The sequence below is a fragment of the Chelonia mydas genome, chromosome 4 (genome assembly GCF_015237465.2).
Source record: "Chelonia mydas isolate rCheMyd1 chromosome 4, rCheMyd1.pri.v2, whole genome shotgun sequence".
Classification (NCBI taxonomy): domain Eukaryota; kingdom Metazoa; phylum Chordata; order Testudines; family Cheloniidae; genus Chelonia; species Chelonia mydas.
Window position 1 is genome coordinate 19678463 of NC_057852.1, and position 19191 is coordinate 19697653.

General features: G+C 37.6%; 1 protein-coding gene across 9 annotated transcripts in view; it reads right to left on the reverse strand.

The window, feature by feature from the left end:
* Positions 1 to 19191, reverse strand: part of WDFY3 (WD repeat and FYVE domain containing 3) — a 296640-nt gene that overhangs the window by 29307 nt on the left and 248142 nt on the right. For 8 of the 9 annotated variants that reach the window (XM_043545050.1, XM_043545054.1, XM_043545049.1 and 5 more), the window contains 10 exons: positions 18237 to 18394; positions 16718 to 16795; positions 14823 to 15050; positions 12487 to 12540; positions 9806 to 9974; positions 8646 to 8809; positions 3697 to 3845; positions 3093 to 3213; positions 2560 to 2645; positions 931 to 1011 (listed from right to left, as the gene is read on the reverse strand). In XM_043545050.1, the coding sequence (XP_043400985.1) occupies positions 931 to 1011; positions 2560 to 2645; positions 3093 to 3213; positions 3697 to 3845; positions 8646 to 8809; positions 9806 to 9974; positions 12487 to 12540; positions 14823 to 15050; positions 16718 to 16795; positions 18237 to 18394 (1288 nt within the window). The remainder of the gene's footprint in view (positions 1 to 930; positions 1012 to 2559; positions 2646 to 3092; positions 3214 to 3696; positions 3846 to 8645; positions 8810 to 9805; positions 9975 to 12486; positions 12541 to 14822; positions 15051 to 16717; positions 16796 to 18236; positions 18395 to 19191) is intronic. The other variant, XM_043545053.1, reaches the window with a different exon arrangement.

Consider the following 19191-nt stretch of genomic DNA (forward strand, 5'->3'; position numbering starts at 1 on the left):
CGGAAGATGCATAGTTCTCCAGAAGATCCAGAACTTTAATTAACATAAGTCTCTTTAAATAATAATACCTCAAGGTGGGTGAGGTAATACCTTTTATTGGACCAACTTCTGTTGGTGAGAGAGACATGCTTTTGAGCTTCCACAGAGCTCTTCTTCAGGTCAGGAAAAGGCACTCAGAGTGGCCACAGCTAAATACAAGCTGGAACAGATTGTTTAGCACAAGGAGTTAACATGTTGTAAGAGACCATTCAAGGTGAAGTGGACAGTTAACACCTCGACACTCATAGGACAAAAAAAGGGGGTTAGTGGGTTACAGATGGTTGTAATAAGCCATAAATCCCGGGTCTTTATTAAGACCATGATTTTTAGTGTCTAGCAAAATTATGAATTTAAGTTCCAAGGCTTGTCTTTTGAAGGTGTTGTGCAGGTTTCCTCTTAAGACAAGAGCTGATAGGTCAGATATAAAGTGATCACTCTGTGAAAAGTGCTCATCCACTGGTGACAGGGTATTTTTGTCTTTTATCATTTTTCTGTGAGAGTTCATTTGAGAGCGTAGCTATTCTCTGGTTTCACCTACAGCTGTTATTGGGGCACTTAGTGCACTGGATGAGGTACACCACATGTTGGGACAGGGATGTGGAGGGCCCCTGAATATTGAAAGGTGTGTTGTTTGTGTGTGTGTGGGGGGGGGACATTGATCATTGTAGCAGTGGAGACATGTCTGCAGGCTTTGCACCTGTTGTTACAGCAGGGACTGGTGCTTCTTTGAGTTGTAGGGAGCTTGCTTCTGATGATGAGCTTGGTGAGATATTACTTCACCCACCTTGCCTATCTAATACCCTGGGACCAACATGCCTACAACAAACACTGAAAACAAGTCTCTTCACTTGACATTCTGAGCAATAGATTTTTAGGACGAGAACCACGTACCCTTGTTCTACACTGGTGTTAGGTCTCTGTCCAGACACAGACTCTGAACTGTCAGTTAAAGATGGAACCACAGCCAAAAACCTGTATTAGTTAAAAGAATAAAATTAATTATATTTATGTTCCATGTGTACCTTTTATTTAAGAGAATCCAACCACCAAAACTCAATTCAAGTGGCAACTTGATTCCAAGCAGCCATGTAAATTCTTTTGAAAAAATTAACTACCCGCTCTCACTCTCCCAATCTCCTATCTGCAAACAAAGTTAGACATTTCAATCTCGTATTTAACACGTGTAGCAAGTTTAGTCTTTCTGGATATCAATAGCAGACACTAACTTCCTCCCCATAGTCTCAATTATGTCCAGAGGAGTTGTCTCTCTCTACTTTCGATTGGGGTGAACATGATCCAAAACACAGAATTTCCCTTCTTCAAGAAAGCTCAGGAAAGATGACCGGGTGGGGAGTTTTTTCGGCTTTTTTCTTGTTTTCAGGCATTCTGAGAAGGATTCTCATTCTCACCCTTGGTGATGCACCAGTCTATTTGACTCAGTTGAGGTGGCAGGATTCCACCGGACCTTCATAAAAATCAAACCATTTTGGTGGAAAGTTTCAATTTTGATGAAATGGAAAACTCTGATGAAGAAGTGTTTTGTCAAATTTTTCTAATCATCTCTATTGTCTGCACTAGAACAGAGGTTGAGGTAAGATTGGAGTATTTTAGCTAACCACAAACCTTATCTCCAGCATAGATGTGGGTTAAAACTTTTAACCTTGACTCAGCTGGTTGAAGTCTGTAGGTCTACCTTCTGCCTGAAGAAGGACCTAACGTCAACCTCTTTTCTTGCGCAGACAAACCAACATTCTTTTCTTTTTCAGAGAGCAAGATGTCATGGCATGAAAGGGTGGGCTCTCATTTTCTCATCCAACCTTGAGCTGCATTCCTTCAGAAACAGATATAAGATGTCTAGTGGCTTTCATTTGTTCTTCGCATCTCACTTTTTGTCTGAAATCCACAAGCGAACTTATTTTAGCAGTACACACAGCCCTCTTCTTCATGTGCCTGGAGAAGCTCTCTGTGCAACAGCAAAATCTCCTTTTCCTATCCCAAAATTTTAATATTTAATTTATATAACGTATCCAGGTCACCAGAGAGTAATCCAAACCCAGGTTTTCCAAATATAAAGACAATATATTCAGCCAACACTCAGGGACAGGCATGTTAGTCATTACAAGTGTATCTATACTATGTGCATTACATATAAACAATGCAGAAAACTCATCAAATGTTTCTAGGTATTTCTATTGTGCCCTTCCCTGTGCTACTTGGGTGTCATATAGAATACAGTATCGACAGACCATGGATTAACTAACTGGTACAGTTTCTCTGCAGTGCCTATAGTATGGTATTTTCAGAGCCTGATATATCCTGCAATGAAACTGATTAAATATGTAATGTGGCGTGGTCTGCCTTTTCCTGGCGCTTATGCCCATTCTAATACAGCTATCAAAAATAATTTCAAAATATGTCTGAGACTAAAAAACAGTAATACTACTAATCATGCTCAGTTTTTTTTTTAGAACAGTAATACTACTAGTTTAGATCACTGTAATTTAAGTCATTTTGGAATACCTTTGATAGACTTTATTTCTAACTCCTTTCTGGAAAGCTAGAAGATAGTTCCGTCCATCTCCTGAGAAAACTTCAACAGCAATTGGCTGGAAAGAAAGGACAGAGGAAAAATATGGATATCAAAGGATGTTACAAACAATAGGACTAATGAATTAGTGTGTCACCTCTTAGAATCAGCTGTTGTAGCTCACAAGTGAAATAAGTTTGGTGACCTCAGTTTAGCCATAGTGAAAGGTTGACAATGACAAAACCAACTAACTTAAAAACTGCCCGAATCAGTGCTGTAAGTCTATTTCCAGAACATTAAAATACACTCTGTCCTCTAGTAAAAAGTATATATGCCAACATTTTCAAACTTGGATGCCTAATTTTAGGCAACTCAATCCATATTTTGGGACTCCAAATGGCCTCACTTTCAAGTTGCTGAACACCTCCAGAAATTATTATTATTTTTTTTTTAAATGACACTTTCAATAAACAATGCTGGCTAAATTCTCTCCATCCCCATCCAATCCAAACAAAACAAGAGTCACCTGTAATAGGTATCTCCTTTTATGTACTTCCTTGATATCTTCATATGCAAAAATACTGCACGTTCTTTTGAGCTGACTTGGACCTTGCCTTGCTCCTCTTGGTATAATTGGCTCATGCAGACTGTAGGTAACCAGAGGAAGTAAAGTTAAAAATGACCACCAATGTATATCAAAAACTATTTTTCAACTTTATGGAGTTTGTTAAGCCAGGCAGACCGCAACTATAAATCTTATTATTTTTAAAGTCATCACAGAGGAAAAACTACTATTGTTAACTCAGTGAACAAAAGTTTTAAACGATTCTCCAAAGGTTAACTTAATTTATTCTGAACTACAATTTTCTATGATTTAGTACAAGTAATAAAACCAACAATAATAGAGCAAAAATCATGACATCAGTGCTCTGAAAAAGAAAGAGTTCACGGCTAAATAACACATTATTTATACATAATTCTGTGCATATCAATCTACAATTGTGGAATCAGGTGCAGTTCACATGACCTTTCTAAGTTTGATATTATAGAGTTTTGTTCTTCAATCTTTCACAAAATTATTTCTTGTCTATTTACTAAACAAGCTAAACTGACTCTATTAATCCACTCACTTTGGAGGCAGTGTCTCAATATCCCGTATTTCCCTGGTAGCTGTCATCGTAAACCCATCGATCACATAGAAGTGTTCTTTACCAAAGAGAAGGAGTCCCTCACTGGTGTCTAGACCTTGAACTCGAGCACAGCGGTACATGTGCTGAATCTGTAATGAAACCCATTAAAAGCAGTTTAATTTAGCTCAAGTTCAGTCTGTTGTCTTGTTGGAACTTATGGCTTGTTCTCCCAGACAATATTTTCTTATTTGTAAATACAGCAATTCTGTGCTACTTGTTTTATTAATTAAAAATATGATAAAGACACATCAGACAAATGAACTACAAATGGGCTATAATAAAACTGTGTACAATTCAGAACAAATGATATATACATATCAATATACATGAAATCATATACTCCCTTCTTTCTACTGTATTCTGTATCCATAAAAGAATAAAAGCAGGGATTCAATAAAAGGAAAATTTACTAGGATACAAGAGTCTGTTACTAATATTACCTAAAACAGTTGTGTTCCATTTGTTTAAACAATAACCAACAAAACGTAGATTAAAATGGGAGACAATTTTTCTCCATTATCCCACAGAATAAACACCAAACTAAATTATGGTCATCTATCAGAAGAACCAGGAATGAAACAACACAGACACTGACAAAGGATTAATGGAACCACAGCAAGGCACAACAACTGACGTTCTTAAAAGATGTTTTAATCAGAGATTTGGGCAGTGTATACGAAAACTGAAGACTTTTCCAAGCTTAGTTTGATATGCAAATTAATTTTAATTCTACCTTGTCTACAAGCCAAGTAGTACTGGACTATGATCTTCAGTTAAGAGGTATTCTAACTACAACAACAGCAATAATAGGTTACATACGATTGTTAAAGAACTTCAATTATTTTCTGTTTCCCACACACCTTAAGATGAACAACGTAGACTGGATAACAGGTGTACTGAAATAGTGTAGATTGTTTTTTTGCAATACTTCAGGCTAATTATCTTGAAGTTTTTTTCTCTCTCTTTTAAGAAAGTTGTTCAGTCACATAGTGAGCCAGTCCACTTCAACAGTGAGCGAAGCATTCCCATAACTACACAATGAGGACTGGATACAATGCTCATGTGTTAATGGAACCTCCTGCTCCAATTATTTACAATTTTTTTAAACTTAACTATGTTGAACCACCATTTCAGTGAAAAATAAGCAACCTGGAAAGTTCCAGCTTGTACAGTTCAGCCATTTTTGCACTAAATTATGTGTATATGCAACTGTCTTTATCAAGCAGAAAGGTTTCTTGTTTTTGTTTTTTTAATTTAATCTAATCTAATTCAGAATTGGATAAACAGATTTTGCTTTAATTTTCTTTACAAAGGAACGTTTGACATAGGAGGAGGAGTTTTTAAAATATATTTGGAACAAAAAGAATCCTGAGAATGGTATTGGTCCTAGATGGCAATGGAGAATTATCAATAATAATGCAGAAAAAGTGGAAGTGTTCAGTAAATATTTCTGTTCTATATTTGGCAAAAAAACATGGAATAGTCTCATTCTATGGTGATGACAACCCTCTTTCCATTCCATTAGTATCTCTGGGGGATGTTAAACAGAAGCTACTAAAATTAGACATTTTAAAATCAGAAGGTCCAGATAACTTGCATCCAAGATTTTTAAAAGAGCTGGCTGAGGAGCTCGCTGGACTGTTAACGTCCATTTTCATTAAGCCCTTGAAGCATGGAAAAAGTTCCAGAAGACCGAATGAAAGACAGCTAATGTGCTAATTTTAAAAAAAGGGTAAATGGGATGACCTAGGTAAGTATAGGCCTGTAAGCCTTACATCAATCCCAGGCAAGATAATGGACTGGCTGATATGGGACTTGATTAATTCAGAATGAAGGGAGGGTAACGTAATTAATGCCATTCAAGATGGGTTTAAAGAAAACAGATCCTGTCCAACTAACTTGATATTTTTTTTGATGAGATTACAAGTTTGGATAATAATAGTGGTCTGGAGTTCGGAGTATCCGTACCAAGAGGTGCTCAGTACCCATGAAGATTGGGGACTCTGGTTCATCGGTTATTGAGAGGTCCTTAGTATATCTGAACTTCTGTGGTACCCAGTAGAGGATCAGTACTGACACGGTAGATGAAGCCGATAGTACTGCCAATGGTGAGAGTACCAATGTGGACACCAGTGCCGTCTGACGTCATTGCTTGCTCAGTAACGAGGACACGGCATGCACAGGTACTGAGCGTTGGGCGAATTCATAGGTAAAGATGGATGGGCGGAATTCGATGGGGCCAGTCCCAAGCATCTATGTTTACCCTGCTTGCTAGTAGAAGGTACCGATGACCTACTGGTGCCATCTCTCTCCTTTGTGTTCCAGGACTTTATAGCCCTGCGGTATCGGAGGAGTTGTCTTTTGACTCAACGATATTGACTCGAGAGGTCGAGGCTTCGGAGACCATAGATCTCACCGGGGACTTGACTTTTTCAGAGCTGGCTTCTTAAGGTGAGAGTCCATCCTCCTTTTTCTGGAAGCCTTCCCTGAAGCTTCCTAAGTTTTCCTTTTCTCAAGGGCAGCCTGCACCAAGGTAGAAGCGGCACTGGATGTAGTCGGAGACAGATGTACTGGAGGGAAGAGGAGTCTCCTGACCAGACTCAGGTGGTGTCTGAGTTTAATCTCCCTGTTTTTCCTTGTCTTGGACTTGAGGGCCAGGCAGAAGTTGTGCTCCTGGAAGACGTGGGACTCCCCCAAGCAATGGACACACATAGAGTGGCCATCACTCACAGGAATAGCCTCTCAGCAGGAGGGGCATCGTTTAAAACCTAGTGAGCCAGGCATGCCCTGCTAGGAAAAAAAAAAAAAAAAGTCTCCCCAAGAGGAAAAGGAGGGGTAAAACAACCCTCCCACTACTTAGCTAACAAATTAACTATAAATATACTAACAACTAACTATAAAAATTACCTCAACCACTATAGAAATATTAGAAAAGCCAAGGCACACTCAAAGCAGACATGCTAGGGCTCCATCTCAGGCCCAGGCAGTTGAGAAGGAACTGATGGCGGTTTGCCCGTGCACCCCTATATAGCCTCGGTACCCAGCATGAGGAGGCGTAGGGCACATGTGTGCACTGAACGAACACTGGTAACTGAAAATCTCTGATCAAGGGCTTGAGAGGCGGGTGCGCACCTGAAGTGGAACACCCATATGGACACTACGCGAAGAAGAATCAACATTCAGCACCATCACCCTGTTCAGCAAAGCAAAATCATACAGCATTCAACACAAGAATCATGCAGGAGTCAACAATCTACTGTAGACTTAAAGGGAAAAAATTCAAAGTGGTGTATGAAATTAGGAGAGAGATGCTTGCTAGTGAGGGTGCTGAAATCTCTTTCAGGAAAATTAGTGCAATACATATACTCCTTCCGTAGGGAATAAGAACAAATTGTCCCTATTTTATGGCACTTGTGACAGTATGTTCATTCATATTTATAAACAATCACTTGGATATGTCAAAAAAACTAAACAAGATTTATAAGGTGATATATGCTACCAGACTGCTGTAGCAGACAGATTAGAGGAGAATTCATTAGTGGTCAGTTTTTCACATTTTGAAGGTAGGAGCAGCAGAGACAGTGTATGTATTCATGTGTACTCTCACATATGCTGGGGGCCACTGCAAAGATTCAACTCATCTCCCCCCAGCTCAGCAAGAGTATGGGAGGAAGGTCACCGATGGCCCTTTTTACCCTTTTCTTCAGACACCACCTCATATAATCCCCAATGCACACTGGTGAAGAGGCATAATGTGGCTTACGTTTTGTTGCCCTGCTGGTACGCAGGTCTGAATCATACATATTGTACTAGTGCTATTTTCTTGCAAAGGTCTGCAACTGGACAGCATAAAAGCATCTCATGTTTTAAGCAACATTCAGTAACAGACAAGAAAAATACAACAGAATACAATCAAAGTGAAATGTCAGGGCTTGAATATATTTTTTTCAGTATTAAAACAAATCAGTCACTGTGAAAAAAAATACACTCATGAAGTTGTGTACCATAACTGAATTACTGCAATAAAACAGCTTTAAACAAAATAACTAGCTATGCTGTGATCACAAAATACAAGCTAAAAATATTTTTGTTTTTAAAATATTGGGGGTATTACACACGTACACAATGAGCTAATCATTGCTCATGTTTCCTGGGCTTCATTTTCAAACTTTAGTCCATCAATGTGTTACCCAACCTTGATTACATGCTTGTTCAGAGGTTCTCATCAGACCAACAAAACTTGGAACCCAACGCAATCATAGAGCAGCCTTTTAATGTTCTCAAGAATAAAATACATATTTGTAATGATTTAACATTTTAGGCTGGCATAAGATGAAGGGAGATGAATTTGAGTAAATCAAGATTGTTACATTAATATTTTCATATCTATTGTATGTAGTTTTCTGTAAGTAATGCTTATCTGGCACATTAATTGTTATTAATGTCCTAGACATGAGACGGTTTTCATTTTTGGTTCTGTGACAGATTCCTCTCTCCTTGTGTGATATCATGGTAGGTACACACACCTGGGATGCTTAAGCTAACAACTCCTGGTTTAACAGAAAGGGGTCTGGAGGCAGAATGACCCATCCTGGACTAAGAATGCACTTGCCCACTGCCCACCAGATCTTATATTTGGTGACCATCAGGCCTAGTGTAAGATCTGCTTGTTCTCCAGGACTGACATTGGGAGGAGAGGTTTATTGGAGATATGTGGTGGATGAAAGGGTAGAGTTAGGGAGGTCATTTTAGGACTTTTTTTTAAATTTTCCTTTCGACACGTATGATCAGTGTTCGTGTTTTAAATATTCACACCTGGAGAAATCAGAGAAAGGCACAAAGTAGAAATCCAGATAAAGTAATTGATCAGTATTTCGGAAGTACTGTACCTTCTCTCCTTCCTCGAGCAGTCGAAGCAAAGTTGTATTATCAGTCTTTTCTTCTTCATCTATGGAACTACCCTCAGCTATTTGATCCTGCAGTTGCTCCTGGTTTTCCTCATCCCCTCCATCAGGTGCAGAGCGAGATCTCTTCAGAGGAGGCTTTACCAGACCTGCATAGTAATCAGAGAGGCAATCAATGTATTGACAAACACTGCAGGGTTTGGGGGGATATATACGGGGTGTCCAATAAGTGGGAAGGTAATCAAACTGGCATAAGCCAATAGCAGTGCTAGTCAATACAGTGCAAGTTTCCCACTATACCTCAATGTTTATCACCAATACTACTGCCTTTCCACTGCGGGAGCACGTCCTGAACTGACACTTCTCCCCTTTTTACCCACCCTGTTCTAGCTCTTTCTTTTAATTTTACATATTTGAGCCTGAACATCTTGGCATCCCTGCTGTCCCAAATGACCATAGAGCTGTGTGCACGCATGGTGAGTGGATGAGGTGAGGTTCTGGCAGTGGAGACAGAGAACTTGAAAGCCTATCACCAGATAAGACATGCCAGATGGGAGAAGAACTGTTAAACCTTAAAATCCAGCTGACACACTGGACACACTATTGAGCTGACACACTGGACACACTATTTTTTGCTTTTTTCTGTTCTGTGAAGTGTGTTGTAGTTGTGTGTTCTCTTAACATTTCTGTAATTTTCTGTGATTTCAAGCAGATTAGTCAGGATTTTTAGATCAAGAAGGACATGACAGTGACTTAAAACTAAGGTGTCCCCCAACTCTAACAAATGCTATGAATGTAAAGAAAAGGATTTTTTTCCCCAAGAACAACTGTTTATCTAATTCTTTCCCAGTTATTTTAAACTCAACTCCCTTGTGCATGTGTGCGTACATACATTTTTAAAAGGTTCTTGTCTGGTTGATGATAGTAGTAGCTGAAGTCACCTTTCAAAAACATGTGAATCTCAAAATTAACTGCCTAAAGTTGTGGCAGTAAAATGGGGACCTACAGGACCCTTTATGTTTCATTTATACAGCACTGGTAATTTGAAGAAATCCAGACTTATTCAGAGAGAAGCAAGTTTAAAAAAGTTAAAAGTTTAACATCAAATAGGTTATTTCAAAACACAGAGAGAACGATGAATTTACCTTTAACTCTTGCAATAGTGTCTTCACCATGTTCTGGCTCCTGCTGAGTGGCTTCACCTTCTGAACTCTCTTCTATAGTATCTTGGAAAACAGCAGGATTTCCAGAAGCCAGGCGCATGTAGTATTCCTTGCTGTCATAGCTTATAGCTCTTCGGTAACGAGTAGGTTTCTTAGAAGTAAATGAATGAAAATATTAGTAAGTCAACTCTCTAATAACTGAAATGAAATTTTTCCAAGACTACTGTGTGCACATTACATGCTCAACAATATCATGTATTTATCTGTGGTCAATCATAAGCCAGTTAAAACCTATGTATAAAATGTAAGATTTAATTCCTAAGTGGATTTGCAAGGAAGCTATTCAGTCACAGAAATGATGATCAGACTGGGAAATGATGACCAAACTTGAAATATGGAGCTTTTAAATGTGGCCTGTGTGTTATGAATTGCCACAAAAAGACAAACTTGCATTTAAGATTTATTTATCTATTTTGTCATTCCCTACAATATATGCATTAGTTTAAATGCATACAACAAAGAAAGGTAAAAATGTGTACATACTGATGTGCATTAAATCACACAATAGCCAGGGAGTTGGATTTAAGACTCAGAAACATTTAATTAAGGAAACTAAGGTTTAACTAATATTCTGCAAACTTGTGGTGGTAGCAGGAGAAGGCCTAAGATGTTAATCGTTAACTAATGTAACTAATTTGCAGACTGTCCCCTTGGGAGAACTATTGCAAATTATCTCAGTAACTCCAGCTCCTAAACGGAAATTCTGGCTACAAATGTATATTACACATGTTTCTTCTGAAGGTTAATTCTTGTGTTAAACATCTGATTACAATGACTTTACTATAATTAAAAGGACAGATAACAAAATCAGGACAGTAAACACCCTATGGTGGTCACAGAAGTAAAGATGGGGATAAAAAGAGGTAAGGATGAAATGAGCAATGTGCCTCTTTCCGAAGTGAAAAAATGAACTAATTTATGTGGATGTGGAAAAGTTAGATTTGGAACCTGTAGTGAAGGTTTTCTTCTGTGGCTATTGCCAGAAAAAAAAATTGCTAAAAAACCCAGCTTTTATATGAGTTAAGCTCTGGAACTTTAAAAAAATCTTTATTTGATCACACTTTTTCCATGAAAACAAATAATTGTTCCTGTCCATTCTAGAACTATTAGCATAAACCCAGTGTGGTGCCATACACTACCATCTGCCAATCTAATGAGTGTATATATTACTTCATATGCTCCTGTAATAATTATTGGGAAAAAAATGTGGTTTTCAATTACTCTTCATGTAATTCACCTATTGATATTGGGCAATACAAAAAAACTCATGTAGACAAAAATAGCACAGCTATGAACAGATGTGCTAAAATATTAAAAGATGCAGGGTACTGATATGGAGATTTTCCAGTTAATACTATCTACTCCAAAACGTAAAGCTGTAAGGGATCTGTTCAGATCCCTTACAGCTTTACGTTTTGGAGTAGATAGTATTATCTGGAAAATTATTATTAGATAGATTATCTAGATTATTATTAAATAGTATTAAATAGATTAAATTATTATTAGATAGTATTATCTGTAAAATTATTATTAGATAGATAGTGACAAACCACGTGTCATGGTGTGTTAGCAACAGATAACTGGATTATGGCTGTTCCAGTGACAATATTTATTGCTATAGTGTTTTTCTGGAAATAATCATTGAACAACCTATGGGGGGAAAAACCCAAACAATACCTCCACCCCCAAAAAAACCACCAAAATATTAAAATGACAGAAAGGATAATTGTAACTATATAAACCATTACATTTAACATCTTAAATAATAACCACTTTTATTTCACACATTTGAGCTTAACAACATGTCTAATTCAAAAGAAGTGAATGAATCCCACATACCATACTTAGTGATGGGCATGACTGAACACAGTTGCATATGAAAGCAAAATTACATTTATACTTGTATATAGAATGGCCAGTAATGTGTACGTTCCAATTTCTTTTGAGGTATGTTTGATATTTTGAAACATAATACCAGTTCATTACATTATGCACCTTATTTTCTAATGACAAAGCTACAGAAGAAGGAAAGGATTTGGGGGAAAAGGGGAAATCAAAATTTTGATTTTAGTTCCAACAACAAAATGGTTACAGCCCCACTATTCCAAAAAATATTATTTCTTTTTTATGGGGAACACTTTCTAAACCCTCTACTAGCATAAGACACTATTGAAATACATTTGGGATAGGCATGCTCCAAATAATCAACGACCAAATAAAAAAAATATTTTAATAGTGGTGTTAGTTTTCCTAAGTGACACAAAATTACCACATTGCCCATTACTAAACATGTTTCATAGTCCATTAATTCAGATCCCAAGCCAATACACATGTACAGTGACAACAGTGAGAGTAAGCCCAACACAGCCTGTTAGTGTGCAGCAAAGAAGGCAAGAGCTACAGAACATTATAAGAAGTGAAGACTGAAGAAAACACAGCAACATCTTCTAGGTGTGAATATTGGAAACCTTTAATCCTGAAAATATTTACTGAAAGAACAACGTTGAAAGCCAATCGTAAAAGCCTTGTTAAGTTTGCCTAGCATGCAGGAAAACATTTGTATTTGTTTGACATTCTTTCAGTGGGTAATTTTGTTTCTTTACCTTTTGAGGAATGGTATCATCAGGTGTCTCAGGAGGTTTACTTGAGAAGTCAGACTGAAAACAGGGCATTAAGTATAAACATATCAGAAAAAATCACTTTTGGGAAGAATGCCTGATGGTATGTTCTCCTCTTTGCGTGTACGTGTAACTCCAACTAAGAGTGAAATATATTCACTATCTAAACTAGCCTAGTGTGGTCAGAACATTGCATTATTAATTGGTTTCATTCATAATTCTTAAATAAAACCTTGAATACTCATTTCTATATGATTAGGATTCTCTCAAGAAAAGAGAGACTTCCAAAATGAATATGGGGAACACATACCTTCTTTGAGAACCAATAATTGTCCGTGTTACAAAAGGGCACATGTACTTCTGCACATGGCCCACATGTGCATAAAAACACACTGATGCATGTGTATTAGTATTTTCATGTGTGCAATTCAGGTGTGCACACTAATCTAGGTCAGTAGGCCTAGAGTTTGATCTATATTAATGGAATACGATATCCATTTTGCTCAGGATTACTGAAGTGGATGAGATAAAATTACACTTCTCACCAAAATCTCTCAGTAATTTACAGTGGTGTAACAAGGCTCTAGAGGGCCATGGTGCAATAACAGATTAGGGAACTCCTTCCCAACTCCAGAATCTAAAGTTTTGATTACATCCAACATCATGGTTCCCAGCATCCCCCACTTGCCCCACAACTCCCCTCCACCCCCTCCAGCACTCCCCACAGCCCACCAACAACTCAGCTCCCAGACCCTCACCCACCATCCTGGGAACTTCAGTGAGAGCCAAATTTGAGTGATGAGTGGCTTTGCAAACTGGCGCATGTGGCTGCAGTGCCATTCAAGTTTGACCTGCCCAGGTTCCAACACCACTCAAAATTTGGCTCAGCTGTCCCTGTGATGATGGAGGAGTGGCTGGGCCAAACCTGAATGGCGCTGCAACCCCTGCAGACCCTGTCGCAATACCACTCAAATTTGGTCTGGCTGCCCCTCTGTTGTAAGGAGTGGTGGCAAGGTCAAATTTGAGTGAGTGGCACAGCGACCCCACGCATCAGGTGAAGTGCCGGAGCGCTGCTCCATCTTATTGGACCCCAGCATGACTGCAACACTTGCACTGTTTTAGCTAGGCCACTGGTAATTTAATATGCATGAAAACTTTAAGAACAAATTCCTCATGCAATGTTTTGAAAATGTACCACTCTATGAAATTAATACTACTAACAGACCTATACCTTTTATTCCTAATATACTTAAACAATTTTTATTGTCCTTAATTCTGCAAGCCACAGATTTCTCCTTGTGTCCCTTTCCTTCCATTATGAATTTTCCACAATTCATAGCTTCTAATTCGTCTTCATTGCTATCGACTTCTCCCTTTTCCCATTTATTTAATATTATTAATTATTATTATTATTTTAAATTGGTTCTTTCACTTGCTCTCTAAGACTTACTGGATTTTTAACTAGCATAGTCTTCTTTTTCAATTGTGAAATTGTTGCTTTTTAAGCATCTAGTAAAATGGTCCTAAACATTTTCCAATTATAATAGACACTTTTTGTTTACAGTCTCAACCAATTTGGTTAAATTGTATTCAGCTTTGTGAAACTGGCCTTTTAAAGCACCAAATGTGTATATATATTGCTGATTTGGACTTCACATTTATGATGTGTAAACAGAATGATCAAATTATGATCACTTGCACCTAAGTAACAACTAATTTTTATTTCTGTTACCAATTCCTCTTTACCTGTCCAGAGCTCTAATATAGAATTTGCCCAAGGTGGGAGCAACATTTTTTGCGTTAGGAATTTGTCATCTACAATTTTTAGAAATTTGAAGAGTGTCTTAGTATTGGTAGCATGAGATCTCCAGCATACATCATTTATATTGAAGTTCCTGTGACAACAGTTTTTTTCTGCTATACAATATAGACAGATGCTTAAGGAGTGGGTCATCCTGTTCTCTAGCATCACTGGTGGTCTGTAGCAGACACCTAATAGTACCCCCGCTTGCACTTTATCTGTTCAAACATCAATCCATAAGCACTCAAGATAATTTGCTTCTGAGCTGTTAATGACTAGGAAAAACGTAATATTTTTGACACAGAGCCGTTTCACTCTCTTTCTGCCCACTTGATCCCTCCCACATAGGTTATGGGCAGGATTTTTAACATTCCAATCATGCTAATCTTCCCACCAGTTTCAGTAATACCAACTAGACTGAATTCATGAATTGTGATGAGCATTTTTTTTAAACAAACACTGCACTTCAGAATAATAAGGCTTAAAAACTATTACAAACACTCAAATACTGTACACTTACCAGCAGATTTGTCTCTTGTTCAGTTTCTGGCATGTAAGGATACTGAATATAAAACATGTCATTTCGTACCATCTTCTTCCTCATTCTGCAGGGTCCCTCTGTCATCTCCAACATACATTTATCCAGATGGGAGCCAATGGGAGGACCCCACAAACCTCGCTCCCTTAATAGTTCATACTCAATTTGAGACCACTCTTCTGTCACATATTTTAATGCATTCTGCTGACGCTGTAAATACAAAGGTTTACAGGTTAACAACAAAGGCAAAATAACATTTCAAAAGACCTTCTGGTTTCAAAGAAATGACTGTGGTTAAACTGCACAATACTATATAGTTAATAGAGAGTTTGATTTGAAGTTATAGTAGCAGCTCAATGCTATTTTAATTACATTTCCAGCAACAATTTATTATGGCCAAGGTTTATAGTGCATTTTTTGTCAGTGACAAATGGGCCTGCTTCTTTTTTCTTTTTTTAAATTAAAGCTACTTGTAAATGATAAACATACAAGATGAATAACATTAATGCAAGTATTCTGGAAAGGGCTTTGTTGAATGAAGAAATTAATTCTATTTTGAATCCCTTCTCTGACTGTTCATACATAAACATAATAAAGATATGACATTAACTACTAGCTCTATATTAATAGTTGGTTCCAAGTGGTTGTTCCCCTAGGAAGCTGTTTTCTCAAATTTAGAGCATGCTGCTCAGCAAGCGATCCTAACCATAAATGTGATTTGCTGGATGTTTGGCAGAAAATGCTAGGTTCTGTGATTTCATTTCAGGAGGAACAGATCTGGTAAACAGCTGCTACTGTCTATAGATACCATGATTAGAAACAACTGCTCTACAATCTTGTTTCTGTTATAAAATGGAATACTATATGTATGGAATGTATGTATGTACTACTAGTGCTACAAGACTGCAGAAATGTTAGGACAGGATACTCTGTCCCAAATGTCATAAGAATATTTCTAATACTGGAGAAAAAAGATTTTGAAATCTGCTCTAAATCATGTATCATTTCCTGTGGATCACATTACTTTTCTTGTGGGACTGCCAAACTGGAAACCCCAAAGCTTACTTCAAAGATAATTAAAAACAACCTTTCAGCTGGAGTATGATGGGATGTTGCTTCTACCCATGAAGGAATTGCTTCGCTGGTTCATAGATGTTTAAGTACTGCAGACATCCTTACTGCAGATTATTTCATTTTTTAAAGCATCTCGATGTAATTTATAATTTTAACTTCCCATCTAATGCTTTGAGTATTATTATAAATATTAAAGCAAAAACTGTAAACATTAAAATAACCAATATGTAATAAACTCATTGTCCATTACAGAGAAATATTTACCCACCAGTACAATCTCAAAAGTGGTCCCATGTCCAATTGACTACTCTTTACATGTATCCACAAGTACCACCATTGCGATGCATGGTTTATATAAATAAGTCAATGTCTAGAAAACTATTTTCAGAGTATATCTTTTCTTTATTAAATTACATGAAAAGGGCAACGACTGCTACAACAAAAAGGTTTTCCTCATTAATGTACTGAAAGACTCATGCATCTCTTTTTAATTTGATGCACAAACCCATGCTAATAATGGGCAGTGGTTCAGAGGATAGGATGCCAGATTGGAAATCAGGAGGCCTAGGGTCTAGTCTCAGCTCTGCCACTGACCTGCTGGGTGACATCGGGCAAGTTGCTTCAGCTCTCTGTGCCTCCATTCTCTCTCTCTCTGTCACGTTGTCTGTCTTATCTGTTTCAACGTTAAGCTCTTTAGGACATGGACTCTTTTACTATGTGTCTGTACAGTGTCTTAGGGAGACAGTATAGGCAGTTTAACAGGCTCATCTTAATTCTAATTAATTCCCTGGATACTCCCTTACCTCTTGATACTCTTTGTATTGCATGTCTACCAAGTCCCGAACCACTGCAATGTGAGTGAACATCCACTGGGAAATTTCCTAATCATAAACGAGACAGAACATATAGAAAGCAATTTTACAAAGGTAGATTTTTATTGCAAAATATATGGATAAAACACCTTAACTCTCATACAGATCAATTTCTTCTTAAAAATATATTAGATTGATTTCAAACCATTTAATACAACTATATTCTTTAGTTTACTTATGATCAATTTTCTGAACTAAGCTAAACACATGCTGGTATTATTTAATGGTGACCTGCAAATACTTAGAAAACATCCCAGAAATACACCAAATACCAAAGGGTAGGGAGCATTAAACAAATAAATGAATTAAAACTTCAGTTAATTTAAAAAGAAAAAAGGTAACTTATGAATGGTGCCTGGTTTGCAGACTATGGAGATTGAAGACCTCTGTGTTCTATGGCTTTCTGCCAATGCATGACTCTTCACCCTGTTCAGTTTTTGGCCCCTCTTCCACTCTGGACATCTAGGGTTCCAGTTAGAACACCTGTGATGTTTTTTTCTGGTATGGGCACCTGTCCACCATGAAATGGACTAGACCACCAATTCATTTCACACAGGCCACTGAATACCTACTAAGCAACCTAAGGTTCTACTCTTCCACACCATGCAGAACATGAGTAGCTCCAAAGGAAGTCAGATGGAGTTACTTGTATCCCGGAGGAAGAAAGAACCCATTAGCAACCTGCTAAAACCACCAGATACACATTTTTCTTCTGTTCTAACATCCAGACTAATTCATGATCATTGAAGAGATACCATAGCATACACTACACTGGTGACAGCAAACAACAATGGTGCTGCTGATTATTGTGAGGCTGAGTTGGTTTTTAAATTTATTTTATTTTAATTTAAAAAAAAACAAACCCAAGAACGCTGTGCTGTTTTGTAAAGTTAATATCTTTTTAATATATTCTATGGTTGAGGTGCTTCAGAAGTCAACAATTTTATTGTGACATATACAGGGGGATATAATCTTTTACTGAGTTGTATTCTGTAGTAAAGAAAATACTGCTGGACAGTGTAATGCTTTTTAAAGGAAACCTACCATCAAACTTCACTAAACCATACAACACTGTTAAAAACCCAAGCACCCACCTTGCTTTCATGGGTTGGCTCCAGTTTACAACAGCTGGATTTTGCAAATTGGGATGATGTAACATTACCAGTTTAGGACCCAATCTATTGAAGCCCTCAAGCACAGGTGTAACTTAAAGCATGTAAGCAGTTCCATTGACTACAATGGAATAACTTGCTGCTTAAAGTGGCTTACTAGCGTGCCTTATGGAGCAGGAGTGAACAAGTCTCGATATTCAAAAAGGGGGGGAAAAGGTACTTTTTTCTCCTCTATCCCTTGCTACTTGGGGCATTCACCACATACAGTAAAGTGTGAAATTGCTGGATTTTTCTCCCAAGTATTTACAGGTGACCTTTAATAAAACAATACAAATTACCTGTGTAGAGAGATTATGTTTGTTGAGCCCACTCTCCTTTCGGTTTCTTCTTGATCCAGTTAACTTGGAAAGGCCAAACCCACTGCTGACCCGTGAAAGCTTCGATTGTGTGGTTGGAACTAAAGATTCCCCTCTACTGATACATTTCTTCTCATGGGCTATATTAAAGAGAGCGCTGATAGTTATTTTTCTGATAGAATTACCACTTAACGTAGCTAAGCACGATTCCCATCCCCCTTTCTTAAAATTAAAAAATGACCAACAATTTTCATATACAATTAGATAGCGTTAACTATGAGTCAACGAGGTTCTTAACGAGTAGAACAACCGCCTTAAAGCATGATGGATCCACATAGAATCCTGAACTCTGGGGTAGGTTTTGTTCTATGCATTTATGTTCACTGTACCCAGGGACCTCTCTCAGTTTGTTCTTGACAAACATTTATACCATGGAAGAGAAATTCAATTACAGAGCTCTTTCCATTTACCCCCCACCCATCCCCCCCAAATCTGAAAATCTGGCGTTCCTGTTGGCATTCCATTCTGTCCTGAAACATGATACGAGTTCCCCACACAGCTATTTCTACTTATCATACCTAATTCCACCCAAGTGTGGAAATATGGCACAGAAAGGTATTGCTAAACTAAAAAGTTTTCTCAAATTTTACTATAACACATGTTCAAGGCAAATTATGAAGAAACAATCAAGAGTCTCTCTAGCAATAAGAGAAAAAGATTTCTAGATGAAATTGGTTTAAAAATAGAAATGGTGCATTTTGAAATTTGATTTGTGGAACAGATGCAGCTATTTTTTTCCTTTCTTTCAGAAATTTATCATTTAGGAGACAGCAAAAGTAGAATAATCAATTGTGTATTCAGTATCAATTTGAAGACTCCCAGGTAAAAATAACGGAGGTATGCCAAAATATTTTTCCATCTCGTTTTCGTTATGCTT